We start from the raw sequence: 18,308 nt of genomic DNA, 5'->3' as shown, positions 1-18,308 counted from the left end.
GCTGAAAACAGATTGACACACAGTGTACCTGGGGTTTTTAAATCTCCTGGCGGTCTGGCTCGTTGAGATGAGTTGATGAGTTGCCTGTTTTGCTTTGCTTTGATTGAAATTCAAGACAAATTAAACGTGTGTTATTTCATCTCAGCTGAAACAGGTGATTACTATCTTAGATCGACTGTAAAACTAATGAGAAATTCAGAACATTTGTAATAGAGATTCAGGAGACAATTCAAGTGTTAACAGTATATACTGTTGTTTATTAGGTGCTTTATTCATACAAAACAACACGCTGCAAAGTGTCTGTATCTATTGATAAAAGTAAGAATAAAGTGCTTGTTCCTCATTTGTACACGTTTGACTAAACATTTGAATTCTTTTCAGGATTTAATCTGAACTTGTTCTTAGATGTGAAAAGTAGGCAGAGAGGTTGGAAGTTCAAAATACAGAAATTATTTATTTTTTACACAGAGAAAAATAAGTGTGTTGAAGTTGAGCATATGTGTCATGCTTCCTTTAACATAGATAGATCTTTCTCTCTTAACATTTATCTGTATATGATGCATAATCCTTTTTTAAAATGAAAACAAAAGCATATCATATTTACAAAGACTTGAATGGAAATCAAGAACAAAAAGTTTGACTTAACTGTAGATCATATATTGTCATATTGAATAAAACAAGAAAGCAATAAAGATACCTCATTTCAAGATACCTCATGATTTGAGAGAAGTACCCGGTCACCGTGTTTAAAAGTAGACGAGCTGTGTGTTGCTTAGATGCTGATGTTACAACTGAGAGTGTACAATACCTGAAACCAGAGCAAGTTATGAGCAAAACACATCCTTCTCTTTTACCAGATTTACAGTTTAAAACGCGTCCTCCGTGTTTCAGTTTTTACACTAGTTCAATACTTTGGTTGGATGCACACAGAGAGAGAAAACAAATGGACACACAGCCATTACCATTGATTAAACTCCCGACTCCCTGCTGATGTATAAAGGTAGGGTGGGCTGTAGTCTGTCGAGGCTGATCTGATTCTCGGAGTCCAGAACACACAGCATCTCCACCGTCTGCTCCTCCACGAATGTCTCTTTGAAACCCAAGTGAATGTCATCTCTCATCTTAACCTCTCTGTCACTTCTTACATTCAGGCTCCCCGCTTTCTCTTTCACATCCTCCTCATCCTCGTCGTCCCCGCAGCACAAAGCTACCTCGTTCTCGTAGCAGAAAGCACTGGGGGAGTGAGGGCCCAGTAGGTGGCGGGCTGCCCTCGGCGCAAACGGTGATGGAGAGCGGGAGTAACTCGAGCTGGAGGATGAGGACTGCCTGCCACGACCTGTCATCATGCTCAGCTCCCTGGCGCTGCAGTGAGGTGTAGATGGCACTTCGTAGGTCTTATGGAAGCGGGAGTAGTCCACGTGGTAGCGGTCACTCTTCTCAAAGACCACGGGCTCAAAGCGGTGACCCCACAGGATCTCCTTTGCCAAGTAGGAGCTACGGGCCTGAGTGGTCATGGCTGTGGCCTCCACCATCCCCTCCAGGATGACCACGATCTCAAAGTCTTCCTTCTGCAGGTCGTTGCAGCTCAGGTTATACAGAGGACTGCTCTTGTTGATTTCGTGGACCACCACGAGTGGTGAGACCAGAAACAGTCGATCCAGCCCATCATCATAGCCAACATCAATGTCTGTTTGCTCCAAAGGGAGGTACTCGCCCTCCGCCGTCACATGTGGCTTAATGAGCTGAGCACGCACATGTGCTTCGACAATGTGGCTCTTGCGCATGTTTCCCAGGCGCCACATGAGGCACAGCTTGCCATCTCGCAGAGAGATGACGGCGTGATGCGAGAACAGCAAGGTCTGTGCCCGCTTCTTGGGCCGCACCATCTTTGCCATGATGGTTCCAATCATGAAGGAGTCAATAATGCAGCCCACGATGGACTGGACCACCACAGTCACCACAGCGACTGGGCACTCCTCAGTGACACACCGGAAGCCATATCCAATGGTGGTCTGGGTCTCTATGGAGAAGAGGAACGCTCCAATGAAACCCTGAATGTGGAGGATACACGGCCGCCATTCGTCTTTTCCTTCGGCTACATTGTTTCGAGGATCTCCTTCCTGGACAGGAACGCGAAGGTCAAAGTCTCCGTGAGCGAGTGCCACCCCCCAGAAGATCAGGCCAAACAGCAGCCATGACAGAAGGAAGGTGGTGGTGAAAATGAGCAGCAGGTAGCGCCAGCGTATGTCCACACAGGTTGTGAAAATGTCAGCCAAGTATCGTCGCGGCTTATCCTCCATGTTGTTGAACACCACGTTGCACTGGCCGTTCTTCTTCACAAAACGGCTGCGCAGGCGGCCGGTGCCCAGATCCAGGCCAAGACGACATGAGGGTGAAGCACGGCAGCTGTTGTGGACGATGGGCTCGTTTGTCACTCGCAAGGACAAAGTCCCTCTCGCCTCATCGCTTCCCGGACACTCTCCGCCTCCTTCTTCGCCCCGCATACAAGCCCCTGATAGTGTCTGCTGAGTCAGAGGACTGTGGCCGTTGTGGAGGCCCAGGCTGGAGATCTTCAGGGCATCTTCATCTGTGGAAACGATGCTGTATCTGAAAGAGCAGAGCAGGGAGAAAATCAGTTCAGGCAAAGTGACAGATTATTTAGCCATGACCTGCTGAGTTACTATACATACCCTGTCAAACTTTGCATACATATGATGAGAAAAAGAAAAAACATAACCCTATTTGGCTGCCGTGGTTTGTGAAGTTCGTTCTCACTACAGCCCCATGCACACTGCTTCAACGTGATTTAATAGTTACAGTTAAACTATGAATAGAAAATCAGTGTTAGGGGGGTGTGTGACTTTTCTCAAATATGAGCTTTTAAATAGGGTCTAAAAATTGTAATGTCTCTATGAATGGTTAAGAACTCAATCAAGCCACAACTTTTGGGTTGCCAGATTGTAAAAATCCCTTGTGTCCGTTGCCCCTGTCAGCAGATTTAAATGTTGATGATTTATATATATGAGATAATGCAGTTACACTATCTAGTAAACTCATCAGTGAAAATCCATGAGTCCCAACAACCAAAGCTGGTATGTCATTTGCATAGAGGTATACATATTAATGAGTTATAAAGTTAATTTAAATGGGTTGTTTTCCAGAAGGTTAAATAGACCTGATGAACAATGTGTACATTTTAGACAATCTGGCAACTCAAATGTTTGGGTTTATTGATCTATTAGGCATTAGTTGATAATCTATTAACCATTATAAACCATTTTAAGGGTGACTTCTGGCAAGGAAGTTATGTTTTGACCCATATCAGAGTGTTGGCTAGTTTTGCATGTTTATGTTTTGTCAGCTGGATTAAGTAAAAACCGACAGATTTCCATGAAACTTGGATGAAGAATGGGTATTAAAGTATATTATATCTGATAATGAATAAGGCATGACTGAATTAAAGGGGACTGTCAGGGCTTGGTGGAGGTATGCACTCTACTGAGTGCCATTCTAGTTAAAAAGATGTTTTACTGTTTTTAATAGCTGCAGCACATTTACGATGGCAGCAGTTATTTTTCAGTAGACCAGAAATAGAGTAAAAGGTATTTTTATTTTCTTCATCTAAGCAGTGACGGCCACTGACATAGTTTTATTCGCCATCCTCGCTTACCTGTTGACTCGCACCGCTCCCATGGCACCGGTGATCATCAGGCTGTGTCTGCGAGGGCAGTAATGTAGGTTGGGGCGGACAGTTCCAACCATTAAAGTACTGTTGCTAGACAGGGAGGCAGTATGAGCTCAGGTCTGTCTTGCATTTGTTATGAGCGCTGCCGTCTCATGATTCATTTTCTGTGAACAAAGGGGACAAAGAGGAGATTTCTTCAGTCGTCAGAATAGAACAGACAAAAAAAGACTGACAGTACATTATAAAAAGAATCAATAGCAGAGGAATTGGAATTTTTCCCTTGGAGCACCAAAACTGATTGTTAGGATAAAAAAATCGTTCTTCGATCCCAGGTTCCCTTAAAGCGAAACTTTAATGTAACATGTAACAATTTTACATGTGAAAGTGTTTTTACAGGTCTTGTTGAATGTGAAAAAGTTGTATCAGGTCTTTTGTGACTCCTGAGGAAACTGCATGTAATCTGATAAATTGTCTCCAGTATTGTCACTCAATGGTTACGTTGCATTGTGGGCAGTGTAGGCCCCAGGTTTTGAAAAGCAGTCCACTGGTAGCATTTTACTCCTGTAACAGTTTTTGACTCATTATTGACAGTTTAAAACAAAGATAGAGATATAGAGAGATCACCTGTTTTTTTTTTCTAGACATTCTTCTTCCTTTTCAAAAATGTGGGGCCTACATAATGCAACTAAACTACTGAGTGACATCACTGCAGGCAATTAATCAGATTACATGCAGCTTCCTTTGGAGCCACAGAATAATTTATACTTCTTTTTTTCACTTATGCATTAGTACCCCCCTGTAAACACACTTTAATTTTCATTTGAAATTGGTGGAGTTACCCTTTGACTGTTTTCCTGCTCAGCACACTTGGATTATGAAAAATAATAATTAGGGATCCTAGATAGATAGAGCTAGAAACATCTGGCAGGCCAAATTGAACATTATGACGGGACAACCTTGAGCAACACAGCAGTGCTTTGAACTAAATGCTAATGTCAACATGTTAACATGCTTTCAGTCACAAAGGTGACATGCTACATGGTCACCTTTGCCAAGCATTTTAGGCATTTAGCAACATTTAGCTTAAGCTGTTCATAACTGTGGACTGACTGACGGATTCACATTAGCGTCCATGGAGCCACGTCACTCTAGTGGCTAAAAATCAGAAAAAATCAAAACTCTAACCCTGAAAATTTCGGCCTTGCCCTAATGCACGGAGCAGACCAGACAGTTTTGTGTAATGAAAGCTTATTGATTAGGTCCTTGCGAGTGGTTAGCCTTAGGGACCTTCAGGCCAACCAGGGGTGGAAAACCAGACAGCCAGTGGAAGGGACAAAGGTCTAAAAAGAGATGAATCAGTGGTAATCTACTGTTAGAGGAACAATTGATCTGCTGTTTGGCCTGATGACAAGGTTGCAGGGTAATTTCGCTCGGCTTATTATGTCAGCAAGCTCTGAACCAGGAGGAAAAAAGCAGCGGGTTGCATAACCAATAGAAGACCAATCGCATGCAATACGAAAGTACGTTTGTGGTTTTTGTTTTATTGTGCGCGATTCACTTTGCATGACATAAATTAATTGACATTAATTGGTAGAGATGGATTGTCTTGGGAAAATGTCTGACAACTGCAGTTTAAAAGCCTTTGTTCGATATCCCTGTCACGTCAATAACAAGCACAAGCAAATAGAAACACACTCAGGCACTAACACATATATACACACACACACACACGTAGAGATTTTGAAGGGATTTGATGTCACGTCATGCGGACTGTGCGCAGCCCTTGTGTGTGAAGCTTCCAGACTTTTTTTTTTTTTTTCCTGCAACACCGAGGACAGATGTTGTGAACTGGCAGCTGATTGGCTGGATGAAGGATGATTTTCAACTGGATAATCCCAAAAGGGCAGATGATTACATCACCTTGATAACCCCCACAGCTGGAGAAACCTTTCTCCTCAATGTTAAATCACATCATTTTCTTACAGTTTTTAAAGTAGATGTTTTTAAAGATGGCAGCCAATATGGCGGGTCACAGAGTTCAGCCCCGTGTCAGAGCCCGCAGCGTCATGTTTGGGATCAGGGCAACACACACTCCACATGTCAGTCTGCTCCAGTTCATATCAACTGGTGAAGAGCACCCTGTGGTTTTCACTTCAGTGTCACGTGTTTGGTCTTTAATATGCTGGGTTTTTTTTAATCTAACACTGTTCAAATTTAATTTCATGTAACATCCATCACACATGGAATTACACCGCTGTCCATCAAACATCAGAAGAAGAGATCATGCCCCTCACATTACACAAAACCAAAAACATTACATGTTCTTCTACGTAACTTCAAACGGCATATTTATGTTTTGAAATAGGATGCGTCCTAGAGTATAAGAAAGTAAATAAATGCTACATAACATTTTGTCCAACTTTAATCCAATCTCTGGGCATCATCTACATTTGCAAAATCAGTTTACCTTTTTATCTTTTTACCTCCGCCAAGGAGGATATGTTTTCACCCATGTCATTTGTTTGTTTGTTGGTTCCTCAGCAGGATTACACAAATAATGCTGAATGGATTTTGATGATACTTTGGTCATGGCCCAGAATAGACCCTATTAACTTTTGGTTCAGATCTGGATAAAGGTACAGATCCAGGAATATTTTCTAATTTCCTTTAAAATTTCTCAGGGATGCATCCTGATTAAAACAAAACTGGATCTAGCAGATGTAAATATGTTTTATTTAATATTGGATTAGGCTTGATTGAATAAATGGGGGCCTTGGTGGAGGTATGCACTCTACTGAGTGCCATTACAGTTTATCAAAGCAAGGAGGACAATACAAAACCAAATGGAACTTGTTCACTATAACACCGTTCATAACATACGTATATTACATTATGTAAGACTATTTTCTACAATACAGCATTTAAAAGTTAAATTCTTATCAAATGGTGGTGACAAAAAGGTGAAATGTATTATGAATTTGGTGCTGTGTACTAATCTGTGTCAATGTAAGGGAGCAGTGCTACTTCTGAAGAATGAAATTTGTGTTTGTCATTATTATGTTTAATTCATGAAATTAGGTTTATTTTGTCCTATTGGTCAAAAAAGAGGGGACACCTGATAACATAATCCAGAATAATTGTAAAGTATGTATCAAAGTGTTGTTGCCTTGACAGAAATGTATATACAACAACGAAAATTAGCGAGGGTCAAAGTTCATTCACAGCTCACTGTCCACTTTTATGTTTACACTCACCCGACACAAGTTTGAAAAATTTGTTTCCGTATATTTGTTTATAGATAAATAAACTGTATATATATATATATATATATATATATATATATATATATATATATATATATATATATATATATATATATATATATATATATATATATATATATATATATATATATATATATATATATATATATATACATCCTGTGGGACTGTATTGTCACATTACAAACTACGATTTTACAGCCTCCTCTTAGACATAAATCATTATAAGCATCACAAATGTAGCATTTGACTGACTGTAATGCGATCCATTTCACTCGTTTCATGTTTGTTTTCATATCCATGACTCGTCAAAAATCTATATTTGTTTCATGCCTCTCCAGTCAAACATGCTCACTGTGCTAGGTTTGTTCAGAATGTTTGTTTGTTTTACTGTTAAAAGTAACGTAGATTTAAGATATGTGTTCATGTCTTTGAGGCTGTCTGAGTTGCTGCATTAACACTGATTACTGTAAATACTTTTCTTGTCTGTGTTCGTCTGTATGACTTTTTCTTCTCAGCTGACGGGAGCCCTGGGGGAGAGCGGCAGTAATTAATGGTTGATCATAGTTACTGTTTTAGCCGTCTCCATAGGAACATCTCTTGTCTCTCTATGGGGCTGATTCGTGGCAGTGTCTATGTGGTGATGGTTTATCATGTGAGACAACGTGGTGAAGAGGAGGAGGAGGAGGAGGAGGAGGAGGAGAGAGGTAAATAGGACTCTCCCTAGAGTTTACCAAGTATCCTGTAACTCATAAAGAAGCACACAAACCTACAGCACTTAACAAAAGAAAGATGATCATTACAGCATGCTGGAGAGGATCGCTCAGTGTCTGACGTCTTATTCAAGTATGTCATCGCAACCAAACTGACGTATATTACGGCATAATCCAATGCAAAAGAAAGGATGGAGGAAGCCCTCGTCGAATCCCCGATCATGACATCCCTTAATCTCCAAATCCAAACAACAGTATGAAAGGTGGATGTCGCTGCATGACCTGGCTTAAGGCCTTTGGTGTAATCTGTGATCTGATGATATGAGAAGGGAGGGAGGGATAAAGTAAAGGAAGGACCAACGAGAGAAAGAAAGAAAGAAAGAAAAACCTGAACTAATGGGTTTTACAGGTGTTGACGTCGGACACGTTGGACATGGTGTGAGGAGAGATACAGATTAAGATGAAGAGATTATGACGTCAGGGGATGCTACTACAACGTGTAATGCCATTTACAGAAAAGCAGAAGATTTACGCAGAAAGCGCGAAAGATGACAGTTTACACTCTTTGTTGTGTAAATCCCTTTTTCGAAAAGAGGAAAAGAAATGTGTGAAAACGTTGAATTTGGTCTTGTCATGCTTTTCGGAGGTGATTCTTCTCTCTCTGTGTATCTCTGTGCAACACGCTTGGTCCACAAAGGCAGAGGACGCTGCTCCTTCTCTATTTTTTGAGAGGCAAGAGGGATGAAATACTTATTTATAGAAATAAAGCTAAATCTCACTATGATGAATAAAAGGATTCTTCTAACTACAAGCGTAAAATAACATGGTTTTGTTTTCCTCCTGTCCTCCCCAATTTTTTGATTAACCAGCCACCACCGCTTTAAACTGACATTTAGGAAAGGCCTACATGTCCCTGTGGACAGAACCAGGTCCACACAAGTGTCCCAGTCCTACAGCGAGACACAAACAGGGAATTGTGTGCACAACAGGAAGGTACTTATTTATAGCAGAGGAACGAGTGTTACAAGACATGACAACAAATTAACAGTAATACATTAACAATAATCCATTCACGGGACAAAAGCAATTAAAATGCAGTGGTAAAATATAACTATGTTAATTTACTCAAATACAGGTACTTTTTATTTTCTGCTTCTTTATACAACACTGTATCTATTTCACATCATTTCAGAGGCCCAGAAAATTAAGGTCGGTGTTCACAAAAACCCCTACCAGCCAAGATGTATTTTTAGACAAATTATATCAGGTGCACAGACTATGTAATGTTAAAATTATTCCCCATTATTTAGTTTTTGTCTCAACAGCCATCTGGCCACTCCTGGGAATTAACTTGCGACACCCTCAACACCCAACTATATATTCTGCCATTTCGAACTGAAAACATTAAAACGCTGCATGTTGATTCATCTGTGATAACATTCCTGTAAAGTATTGATGATACGTATGGGCCTCTGAGCTGCCAGTTTTGCATAATGAGTACATTTACTTATATGTGAAGTTTGTTAATTCTTATTACTTGTTTGGTCTGAGTGAATGTGAGCGAATTTACAAAATGAATGGGTGTTTTTATGCTCCTTAACAACATGCTGTTGTGTGTTCTTGGTAAAGAGAAAAATAGAAAACAAAATGGAGTTTGGTTTTTGATGCCACTAAGATGGCACTTCGATTAAATCAGCTTGTGCTTTGCAAAGGTGTTGTCACAGACATTTTTATATCTTGGTGGACAATAATGGTCCATATTCAAAAATGTTTACTGTTTTTCTTACATCATTTATGACTGCATAACGTATGAAAATAAGACATTCATGTACATGTAATCATGCTATGAACTAACTGCTCTCGCTGTGTTTTAATATAAAAAATAAACTGAAACTAAAGTTTGTGGAAAACCTTTGAAGCCAGAACTTTTAGTGGGGTATATTAATAGTCAACTATTTCTGGTACTTTATTAATATTCTAAATTTTGGTTGCCTCATCTTTAAAATGCCTGGCAACTGTGTCATGCCACTTCAAAATCACGTAGAGAAAAGTGAAGTTTCCATTTTTGCACATGCATGAGCACAGGAGGAAGTCTTAAATGCCGATCAATGGTTCATACAGTGCGACCAGAAGTTATGACGGGGCAGTTTGCAAACTAAGCAGCAGCTGTGACGTGAGTTTCGTTTCATTGAGGCCACAGGAGCTGTCCAGTGCTGAAAATCAATCCAAAGCCTGCAGGAATAATCGACAGCTGGGAGTTGGGAGGGGTGGTGGTGGTGGCAGGGGTGTTGGTCGGGCAGAGCCGAGTACTACCCTAACCTTGAAAATGATTATGGCCTTTAAAATCTTTACCTCTATCTGTTTACACTCCCCTCATTTTTTACAGTCAACTTACTCAGCCACATGAACGTTTTGTTTAGGTATTGATTGGGATTTCTCAGTAGTTGGTTAATTACAGGGACAGAGGAACTACTGCAGGATTTAGAGAGGATTGTTTAAAATGCTGTTTTTTTTTTCAAATTGTATGATTTTAAAGTGAAATCAGGAAAGTACACAAGTTGGAGGCAAGAGTTACTCATTCTTGATCATAACAATCTTTTTAAAGAAAAAGCTTGTTTTTGTTATATCATTTTTGTTTTTTCTTTTGAACTTTTCCACAACAGAAATAACAGGAATAAAAGAGGACTGTAAAGATACTTACCTACCTTTGTGTGACTGCAGACTGAATCACTTGAAGACCAACACAGGTTTCATCCTTATTAAAAGATGCTCGAGTAGCTTCACTCTTGGCACCGTCCACTCTTCTTCTTTTCTCCCTCCTTCATCAGACGAACATCTTTGTTATCAATCTGCTCCCAGATTTCTCCTGCACAAACTTGTACTGGTCTCCAGTCTGAGCTTTGTCTTGTTGCGCCATAGTCGCTGAACGGAGTCGCTCCTACCTGCTGGTTGTGCATCTGCCCCGATCCCTGCCAGTCTGTGTGTGAGTGTGTGAGTGTGTGTGTGGGGGAGAGAGACAGAGAGAGAGAGGGAGAGAGAGGAGAAGAGAGAGAGAGAGAGAGAGAGAGAGAGAGAGAGAGAGAGAGAGAGAGAGAGAGAGAGAGAGAGAGAGAGAGATATCTGATTATGTTCCTATTTATATATGCTATTGTTTTCCCCAGAGTGTGGAGATGTGGATTGTATAATTTAGACTTCAGCCCACTCAGACAGATACTTGTGCTGACATCCAAAAACACCAGTGAGAACTATTATGATCCTGCAGAGACTCAGAAGAGTCTCCGAGGCATTTTACAGTGTGTTTATATCGACTTTGTGGCGCACAACAGGATTTTTCTGGTTTCATATTACATCACAATGACAACTGTTAAATAGACTTAGTGTAGAGCTGCAATAATCTGGTATGAGTTTATAGTAATCTTGAGTGTTTTTAAACCCATTCTGCCTGATTTGTGTGTAAGTATACGTTGATTTTTCACATTTTTGTGGCAATCGGGATACAAGAAGCTAAAAAAAAGAGACACGTATAAAGACATAAAACACTTTAAACGAATACAATAATAAATAAACTACATTTCTTTATAAGAAAGTTGCTTGGTAAGTAAGTAAGTCAGTATATGACGCATGTTCATATATTTTGAGATGTAGGTGTAGGTGGATTTTTAGGAGCATATGTTTGCTTTTCCATGGTCAGGCAACTTGAGAAGCTTTTCAGCCACTGACCCTTGAACTGAAGATCAATATTTCAAAATCAATTCAGAAAACATTATATTTTGTCTGTTTGACACAAAAGCACAGAAGGGTAGAGTGCCCTTGGTTCTTTGTATGGTAGTTGTATGAAAGGTGAAACCTTCTTAAGGAAATCATTTGTTTGTCTTTTTTTTTTTTATTTTTTTTATTGAAGATATACACGACAGTTTGAAAGCTTGACTTGCTGTATGGAGGTTTTTTTCTTTCCTTCAAAAATTGCTATTTATCAGAAATAAAAACAGCATAATTCAGATACCAAATATATTGTTTACATATGAAATCGTTTTGGACCCAAAAGAAGAATAATTACATGATTAAAACCTCAATTTAGTTTCTACAATTTATGTCCGCACAGTTTTGCATGAACAGTGAGAATCGTGTCGTACTTGTTGATATTTAACTTGCTTTTCTGTGATTGCACTCCCTCAAATTTGAGAAACTTACAAGATACACGTTGTCAAAGCAGCCGAGGACGAGTTATTGTCATTTAATTCCTACATATCCCATAATGCATTTTCTATATTAGAATTCTCCTGCGTAGTAAATGCCTAAAGACTAGCATTATTTTAAACGACACAAAACACTCTGGTTGAAGTTCTTTAAACTACTGTACACACAAATGACTCCACAAACTAAGGGATTAAATAATATTCAAGTCAAGAAAGTAAACTTTAGCAGGGCGTTGAGGATGAGGAGTCTCACGGCCTGAGGAAAGAAGCTGCTCTGTAATCTAGTGATAGGACAGCGGCTACTTCTGTGTCAGGACGGTGATGAGGCCAGCCTGTTCTCACTTGCAGCTTGTCAGATACAGCAGCCTGGTCAGGTGCCAGCTGTCAGTGCTTCTACGTTTGACGCTGTCACCACTTGAGCGTCATTTCTTGAAGCTCAAGAGGTTTGTTGCCTATACCTAACCAAACTGTGACCGTTTGTCCACATTAATAAAAGTCATAGTATGTTGGCATATGTGTGCAGTTTTTGACTGCGAGTCCTTCACATGCAAAAACTGGCATTAGACGGATGGGTAGAGTCATATGTTGAAGTGCATGGTCACCGACTAAGGAGCTGTATTTACAAGCTGAAAGTGAGAACGTGCTGAATAAGATGTGGCTGAGGCTGCTGTTATCTCTCAGTATCCTTCAGGTGCAGACGCCTCACCTTTGTCTCTGATGCTCAGGAGATGGGGACCAGTGATGTACCGGGACCGGGATGTTTAAATCACCTGCTGCAGAGCTTTCTCAGCTGAGATAACACTGATCACCACAGAAAGAAAACAATGTAGAAATGATCTGGACCACGACACAGGAACAAGACACACACAAAAAACACCCAATGGTTCATCCAATGTTTAGTAATCAAAACAAAAACCTTAAGGACTTCTGACTCAGACTTAATGTGGGGTCAAGTAGAAGGTTAAACAATATTGTATTTTTTTGGAAGAAACACATTACTTATGCTGCCAACCATGCTGCATAAACAGCCAGTCTCCGGAAGATAATCATAGAGGCGGAAGAAAGTAATTGCCGCAATCTCTTCCTCCTCTTTCTCTGTCCTGCATCTCCGGCTTGAGCAGCAGCACCCAGTAAAACCCCGGGCCACGCTGTAACTGTTCATGATGCACTGATGAGTTATAACTGAAAGGTAAAAATGAGAAGTTCAACAGTGGTGACACTTTCACTGAGAGGTTGAATGGCTCTGACCTCTGTGGGTTCGCTGTCATGTGGTCCCATGCCAGGAGAAGTGATTAAGTTACGCTGATGTCTTATGTCCGCTTACATAATGGTGATTTGTGTTTATGTCCTTCCGCAAATTACTGGATTCTTTAATTTTGTCAAGTAACTCTTAAAATGAGGAATTAATCAAACGATGACCTGCAAGTCACGGAGAATCTAGGGCAGCAGATGTAAACGCACCGTATGTAGGTCTCAATCAAAACACAACTAAAGCGATAGACAGTGGAGGATCGTGGGACTCAAGGGAGGAAACGTTTAGAGGCTTTATTCACATTACGTCCTCACTCCGAGTCCCCTCGGGAAGGTGATCAAATGAAACGCATCCTTTACCTTGAATAAGCTCACTGACTTCTTTGAACAGTGTCATGTATGATACGGAGTGAAATATCTTTGGTTTTCCAAGTATCAGTCGGACGAAAGAAGCGATTTTAAGGACATCACCTTTTGGTTTCTGGGAATTGAGATGGACTTTTTTCACAACTGTTTTGTAGCCTAAACAATTCATTAAAAAAGAAAAATGTATTCTGGGATGTCTGAGATGGCATGTGAAGCAGCCAGTCTTAATAGCTCTTATGAAAAGAGGGATTTTCTTTTGGCAGCCTGGTTGATGTTTGATTTTGTGTGTGTTCGCGGGTGTGTGTGTGTGTGTGTGTGTGTGCGTGTGTGTGTGTGTGTGTGTGTGTGTGTGTGTGTGTGTGTGTGTGTGTGTGTGTGTGTGTGTGTGTGTGTGTGTGTGTGTGTGGGACGCCGCTGAAATCAATCTGGACGGCTACCTGTGTGCCAAAATAATCTCCCCTGCTCTCAGTTTCCGGCAACCATTCATCCCAGAAATAGACCCAACGGAGAACTGGCTGCTTCTGCGGTCAAAAGCGTTTTGTACTTGTTGCACTGGACAGATTGAGTCAGTCTCAGTGAATAAAATAGCAGTGTTGATTGAGCAGGGCAGCGTGGTGTCAGCCACGTCCGCTCGAGGCCGGCTTTATGGTGTCTTACTTGAGATCTCTCTGAGGTGTTATTGCCAATTATACACAACTCTTTAGTTTCCATGGAAACCTTATTTTTTTCTGTTCTTTCTCTCGCACATAAATACACATGATGTACACGCTCTCTCTCCTTCTCTGCACCGTTTATTTTTACAGCTCGTTCCTTTTTTGTTTCATGAGACAACAGGTGGGTGTTGCGTTGTGTGGGAGGGAGGCCGGGGTTCAGTGATGCAGGACTGAGCAGGTGTAGGCTCAGGTCAGAGGTGGGGGGATTAACTAAGTGGGCATGCAGAGGGACCAAGTGGGCTGAGGACAACTCACAGGCGAGGGAACATGATGTACTCCGAGTAACAAGTGTGAATGAACGACAAGTCGTTTTTTTTGTTGTGCTGGCCAGCGAAGACAGTACTTTGATGACTCATGTTCGAAAAGTTTTACAATCAAGCACGAGGTGGCACTTACACTCGAGCAACGAATGTGGGCCGCGCATAAAGATAGTACAATAACATATAAATAATAAATCAATACTGTTGAGGCATGAGGACGAAAACAGCCCGTGTTGCAGCCACACTCTCATGCCGTGTGTGGCTAATAGAAAAACCCTCTAATTAGAGAGTGTTAAGTCATGCAGCGGGACATGAAGCTGAGCGAGGTGAAGGAAAGACCGTCCTCGCTGCCAACACGGCCATCTGTGTGTAGAAATAGCCCTGATCTAGGTGGCAGTGAGATATTAATGCGTTTCGGTGGCATAATTCGCTGGAGGCACTGTCTCCATCAGGACGATCCATCACTTCACACAGGAAAGCACACACACACACGGGTGCACGCGGAAAAAAAAGAAAAAAAAACCCTAATTGTTGAGGTCAGTGACAGAAATCACCAGCAAAAGCCCTCGACACCGCTATAATAACTCTTCCCTTCAGTCCTTTTTGGATTTGATAAGCAGATGATGGGAGCTATTTTCTGTAGTGCCGGCCGTCTCTGTGGCCTTGCTTCATGACTCCCCCTCGAACGCCACGAGAGCCAATTTACTCAGAAGCAGGCGGACGCCTCATTCCTCACTCTGAGAGCCGATCCAGGTCAACATGTTTTCAGTAAAGTAGGCCGACGGGGGCGATCACTCCCAGCGCTTGAATAAATTTACTCTAAATAAAAACCGTATACAGCGTTGCTCTATACCAACACGCCACATACACTTTATTCTTTTTACTTTTTTATTTTGGCTCCTAACCTATGGCCTTTCCTAAACATAGACTTCTTGAACATCTTGTGAAATCCATCACAAAACAACTCCAAGGACCTGAGCTCATTGTTGGCAGGGTTCCTTTTAGACACTTTTTGTCTAAATAAGTGTTGCAAGCATTGCTTTAATTTCTCTCCAGACAGGCTTACGCAACAATACAGTTATTCACAACAGAAAGAACCAGACAAGGCTGAGAAATCTGCGCTGACATTTAACAACTCTGAACGCTGTTTTTTTATACAACTTTAAAAGTTTTAACCTTTACTTTTTGTGTGACAACTTGCACGTGCAGTAAAGCTTTATTACCCTCACTGTTTAAGAGTATAGTACTAATTCTGCATTAAAATCTCTAAAAACAACTGGACCTGTCTAATGTAATTTGTTGAGCTGTGTGTTTACATTATCCTAAATGTTTCCAACAATGTTCAATTTGTGTGAAATCCACGAGTTTACTTGAAGTGATGGCCTGCTCCATCAGGTACTTCTTGAGGGAAGTCAATGAAGGAGACAAAGGTGAATTAACTCTGAACGCTACCTCATGTGAAAAGGTGTAAATGAGTCACATCGGATGGCTCTTTGTCAGCAGGAACATTTGTCGTTTGTTAGTGTTACTCACGCAAGAATTTGTCTGCCCCATACAGCCAGATTTACTGCACACTAGCCGTAAGCTAAAGTTAGCCAGCAACGGCACACCGGCTGCGCTTGTGTGTGGTTGTGTGTGCCCTTACCATTTTACCTCAGTTAGGTTTGGATACAACTGAGGTTTAGGACCTGCCTTTCAATGATTTGTACAACAGCAGTTAATATAACTGACCATAAAGCAAGGGATCTGTTTATCTGATCTGCCTCACGCTTGGCAGATCGGTTGCTGAGGACACAATAAAGAGCAGTGTTGACTGTGGTGCATTTAGGATGAGCAACATGTTCAAAGTTAATTCATTTTGAATGATCAGCGAACGCCTTGCTGTACTGACACGTTGCAGCGAGAGAAAAACGAAGCAGGAGGTTCAGCGAGCGTGGATTCCTCTCTCGTTGGTTGTTGTGGTCCAGCTCGGAAAGTACGGATGCTATCAGACAGGATTATAGATATCACACATATTTGATATTATTGTGGTAGCCCAGAGGAGCAGTCTCATCTGGTGCACTGGTGGCTGTTTGATTAATTAAAATGACTGGATCGAATCTAAGGTTAACTTATATAAAGCCAGTCAAAGCATGCCTGTAACACCAGAGGTGAGTCAATAAACGGTTTAAAAATAAAAACAATTTTGGCTGCAGAGAATACAGTTTTCAAATGTAAAAGCCAAACGTCCAGGCTGCACCTGTGAGGCAACTCCACTGCTTTAAATAAAACATAGAATATAGATGTATTAAATGTGTGGGCTAGTTGATCTGACAGAGGAGAGGATGGTAGAAGTTGTTGAGTTCAGAAGGTTGTACTGAGCAGGAGCTCTGGTCATAATCAATACCGGCCCAGGGTCAGGGGTAGGATCAAGGTTAGGAGTGCTGGATCAATGTTTGCCCTTGATGCTGAGGTGATTTCTGACAGAGGTTTAATTAATAATCATCTTCGACTGGTCTTATTATGAGAGACTCTTTATATTATCAATTATTATCATCTTATTTTGACTCCAGGAAACTTATTTTGACATAAAACCTACAGTTCTAGTACACAGCAGCACATTCTGACAGATGTCCAAGAATCTCTGTGAGCTGGTGAAAACAGTTATTTGAAAGGAAGAAAAACCTAAAAGACTCAATTAAAACTTTCAAAGACACTTGCCCAGGTGGATGGTAGGGATCTAAGACTACCTCTAGCAGGGTTATCCCTTGAGAGTTGAGCATGGTATGAAAAGGTGCTAGTGTAGAACATTCGGGGGCTTCCTGCAGGCCATTGCTGGAGAAGTTTAAAGGAACCGTTCACCCAGAAAGGAAAATTCGGTCACTGTCTGCTCACCCACACCTGCCAACTCGACGACACAAAGTCAGGCGAAATTTTGTCGTTCCCAAAACATTTCTGGAGCTTCACAGCAAAACAGCATCGCAAGTAGCACTAACGTAGATCAGGACATGTTTTGAAACGTAAAAAAAACAAACTCCGAGTCCCAGAATTGATTTGAAATGAGGTCACACTTCTCTGGGGATGAAGGGTAGCTGCTGACTCAGTTCGTCTGCCTTTTGGTGGTGCATAAAAGCTTCAAGGTGTTAAAACTCACTGTAGAGCTGAGAGGAACTGGAGCGTCAGATGACGATTTTGTCCTGTTTTTTCTCCACGAGTGATACCTTTTATACCACACCTAGTCATCAATCCATTGATAATATAATTTCTTTTTATCAAGGTTGTAAAGGATTGAATCTTTTCGCTTGACGATGAAAATACATTAACATAAACTCATAAGAGCTCATGTCCAAAATCCCTACATTGTGCTGAATTTACTGTCCAGAGATGTGGCGTCATGTGACAGCACACTGATCAGTGATGATGCAAACTGAAGATGATAAGTGTGTGATACGCTGGTGCGTGGTGACTTCATACCCAATATTTGACGATTCCACTTGACAAATCAGTAAAAACTGAAGACAAGTTAAGCACTGACTTCACTGTAAACTCTCACAGTCATAACTGTGTCACCTTAGTGTTTGTTTCAAGTTGTGTGAACCTCTCAAACTGCATTTCCATGGATACTGGCTCTACTCTCCCGTTATAGCAAGAGCTGCCAGAGATGCTGAATGTAGCTTCAGTATGCATGTCACACGACAAAAATATCTCGCCTTAATTGTCATGTTGCGTGCCAGAGATGTTTAAATATACTCCAGTGTCTCAGAGGTTCACTTAACGGTGTTGCATGACATAATGCAGACTCACGAAGCTGTAATTTATCACCGGGCCCTGGACATGTTACACAAGTTTACACACAAACACACA

At 41.1% G+C, this 18,308-nt stretch overlaps 1 protein-coding gene across 2 annotated transcripts; it reads right to left on the bottom strand.

The window, feature by feature from the left end:
- Positions 1-239: 239 nt before the first annotated feature.
- On the bottom strand, positions 240-10,710 carry LOC119016517 (ATP-sensitive inward rectifier potassium channel 12-like). 2 transcript variants are annotated; one of them, XM_037092380.1, is made up of 3 exons: positions 10,381-10,710; positions 3,671-3,849; positions 240-2,607 (listed from the first exon to the last, which is right to left on the bottom strand). In XM_037092380.1, exons 2-3 carry the CDS (start codon positions 3,760-3,762, stop codon positions 969-971), a joined length of 1,731 nt encoding a protein of 576 aa, XP_036948275.1. In that variant the 5' UTR covers positions 3,763-3,849; positions 10,381-10,710; the 3' UTR covers positions 240-968. The 2 variants fall into 2 exon arrangements, with proteins under 2 accessions (XP_036948275.1, XP_036948285.1); XM_037092390.1 differs by having other exon boundaries at positions 10,385-10,710.
- Between the last annotated feature and the right edge of the window lie 7,598 nt (positions 10,711-18,308).

This window comes from Acanthopagrus latus, chromosome 1 (genome assembly GCF_904848185.1).
Source record: "Acanthopagrus latus isolate v.2019 chromosome 1, fAcaLat1.1, whole genome shotgun sequence".
Classification (NCBI taxonomy): Eukaryota; Metazoa; Chordata; class Actinopteri; order Spariformes; family Sparidae; genus Acanthopagrus; species Acanthopagrus latus.
Note: the sequence above shows the minus strand (reverse complement) of the source record. Positions and strands in the feature narration are given on the sequence as shown.

What these genes read in the sequence shown, in the direction of transcription:
- LOC119016517 (XM_037092380.1), bottom strand. Translation starts at nt 3,762, where the DNA reads ATGGTTGGAACTGTCCGCCCCAACCTACATTACTGCCCTCGCAGACAC. An exon ending in GGAGCGGTGCGAGTCAACAG is followed by an intron (nt 2,608 to 3,670) that starts GTAAGCGAGGAT and finishes CTGCTCTTTCAG; the next exon opens with ATACAGCATCGTTTCCACAG.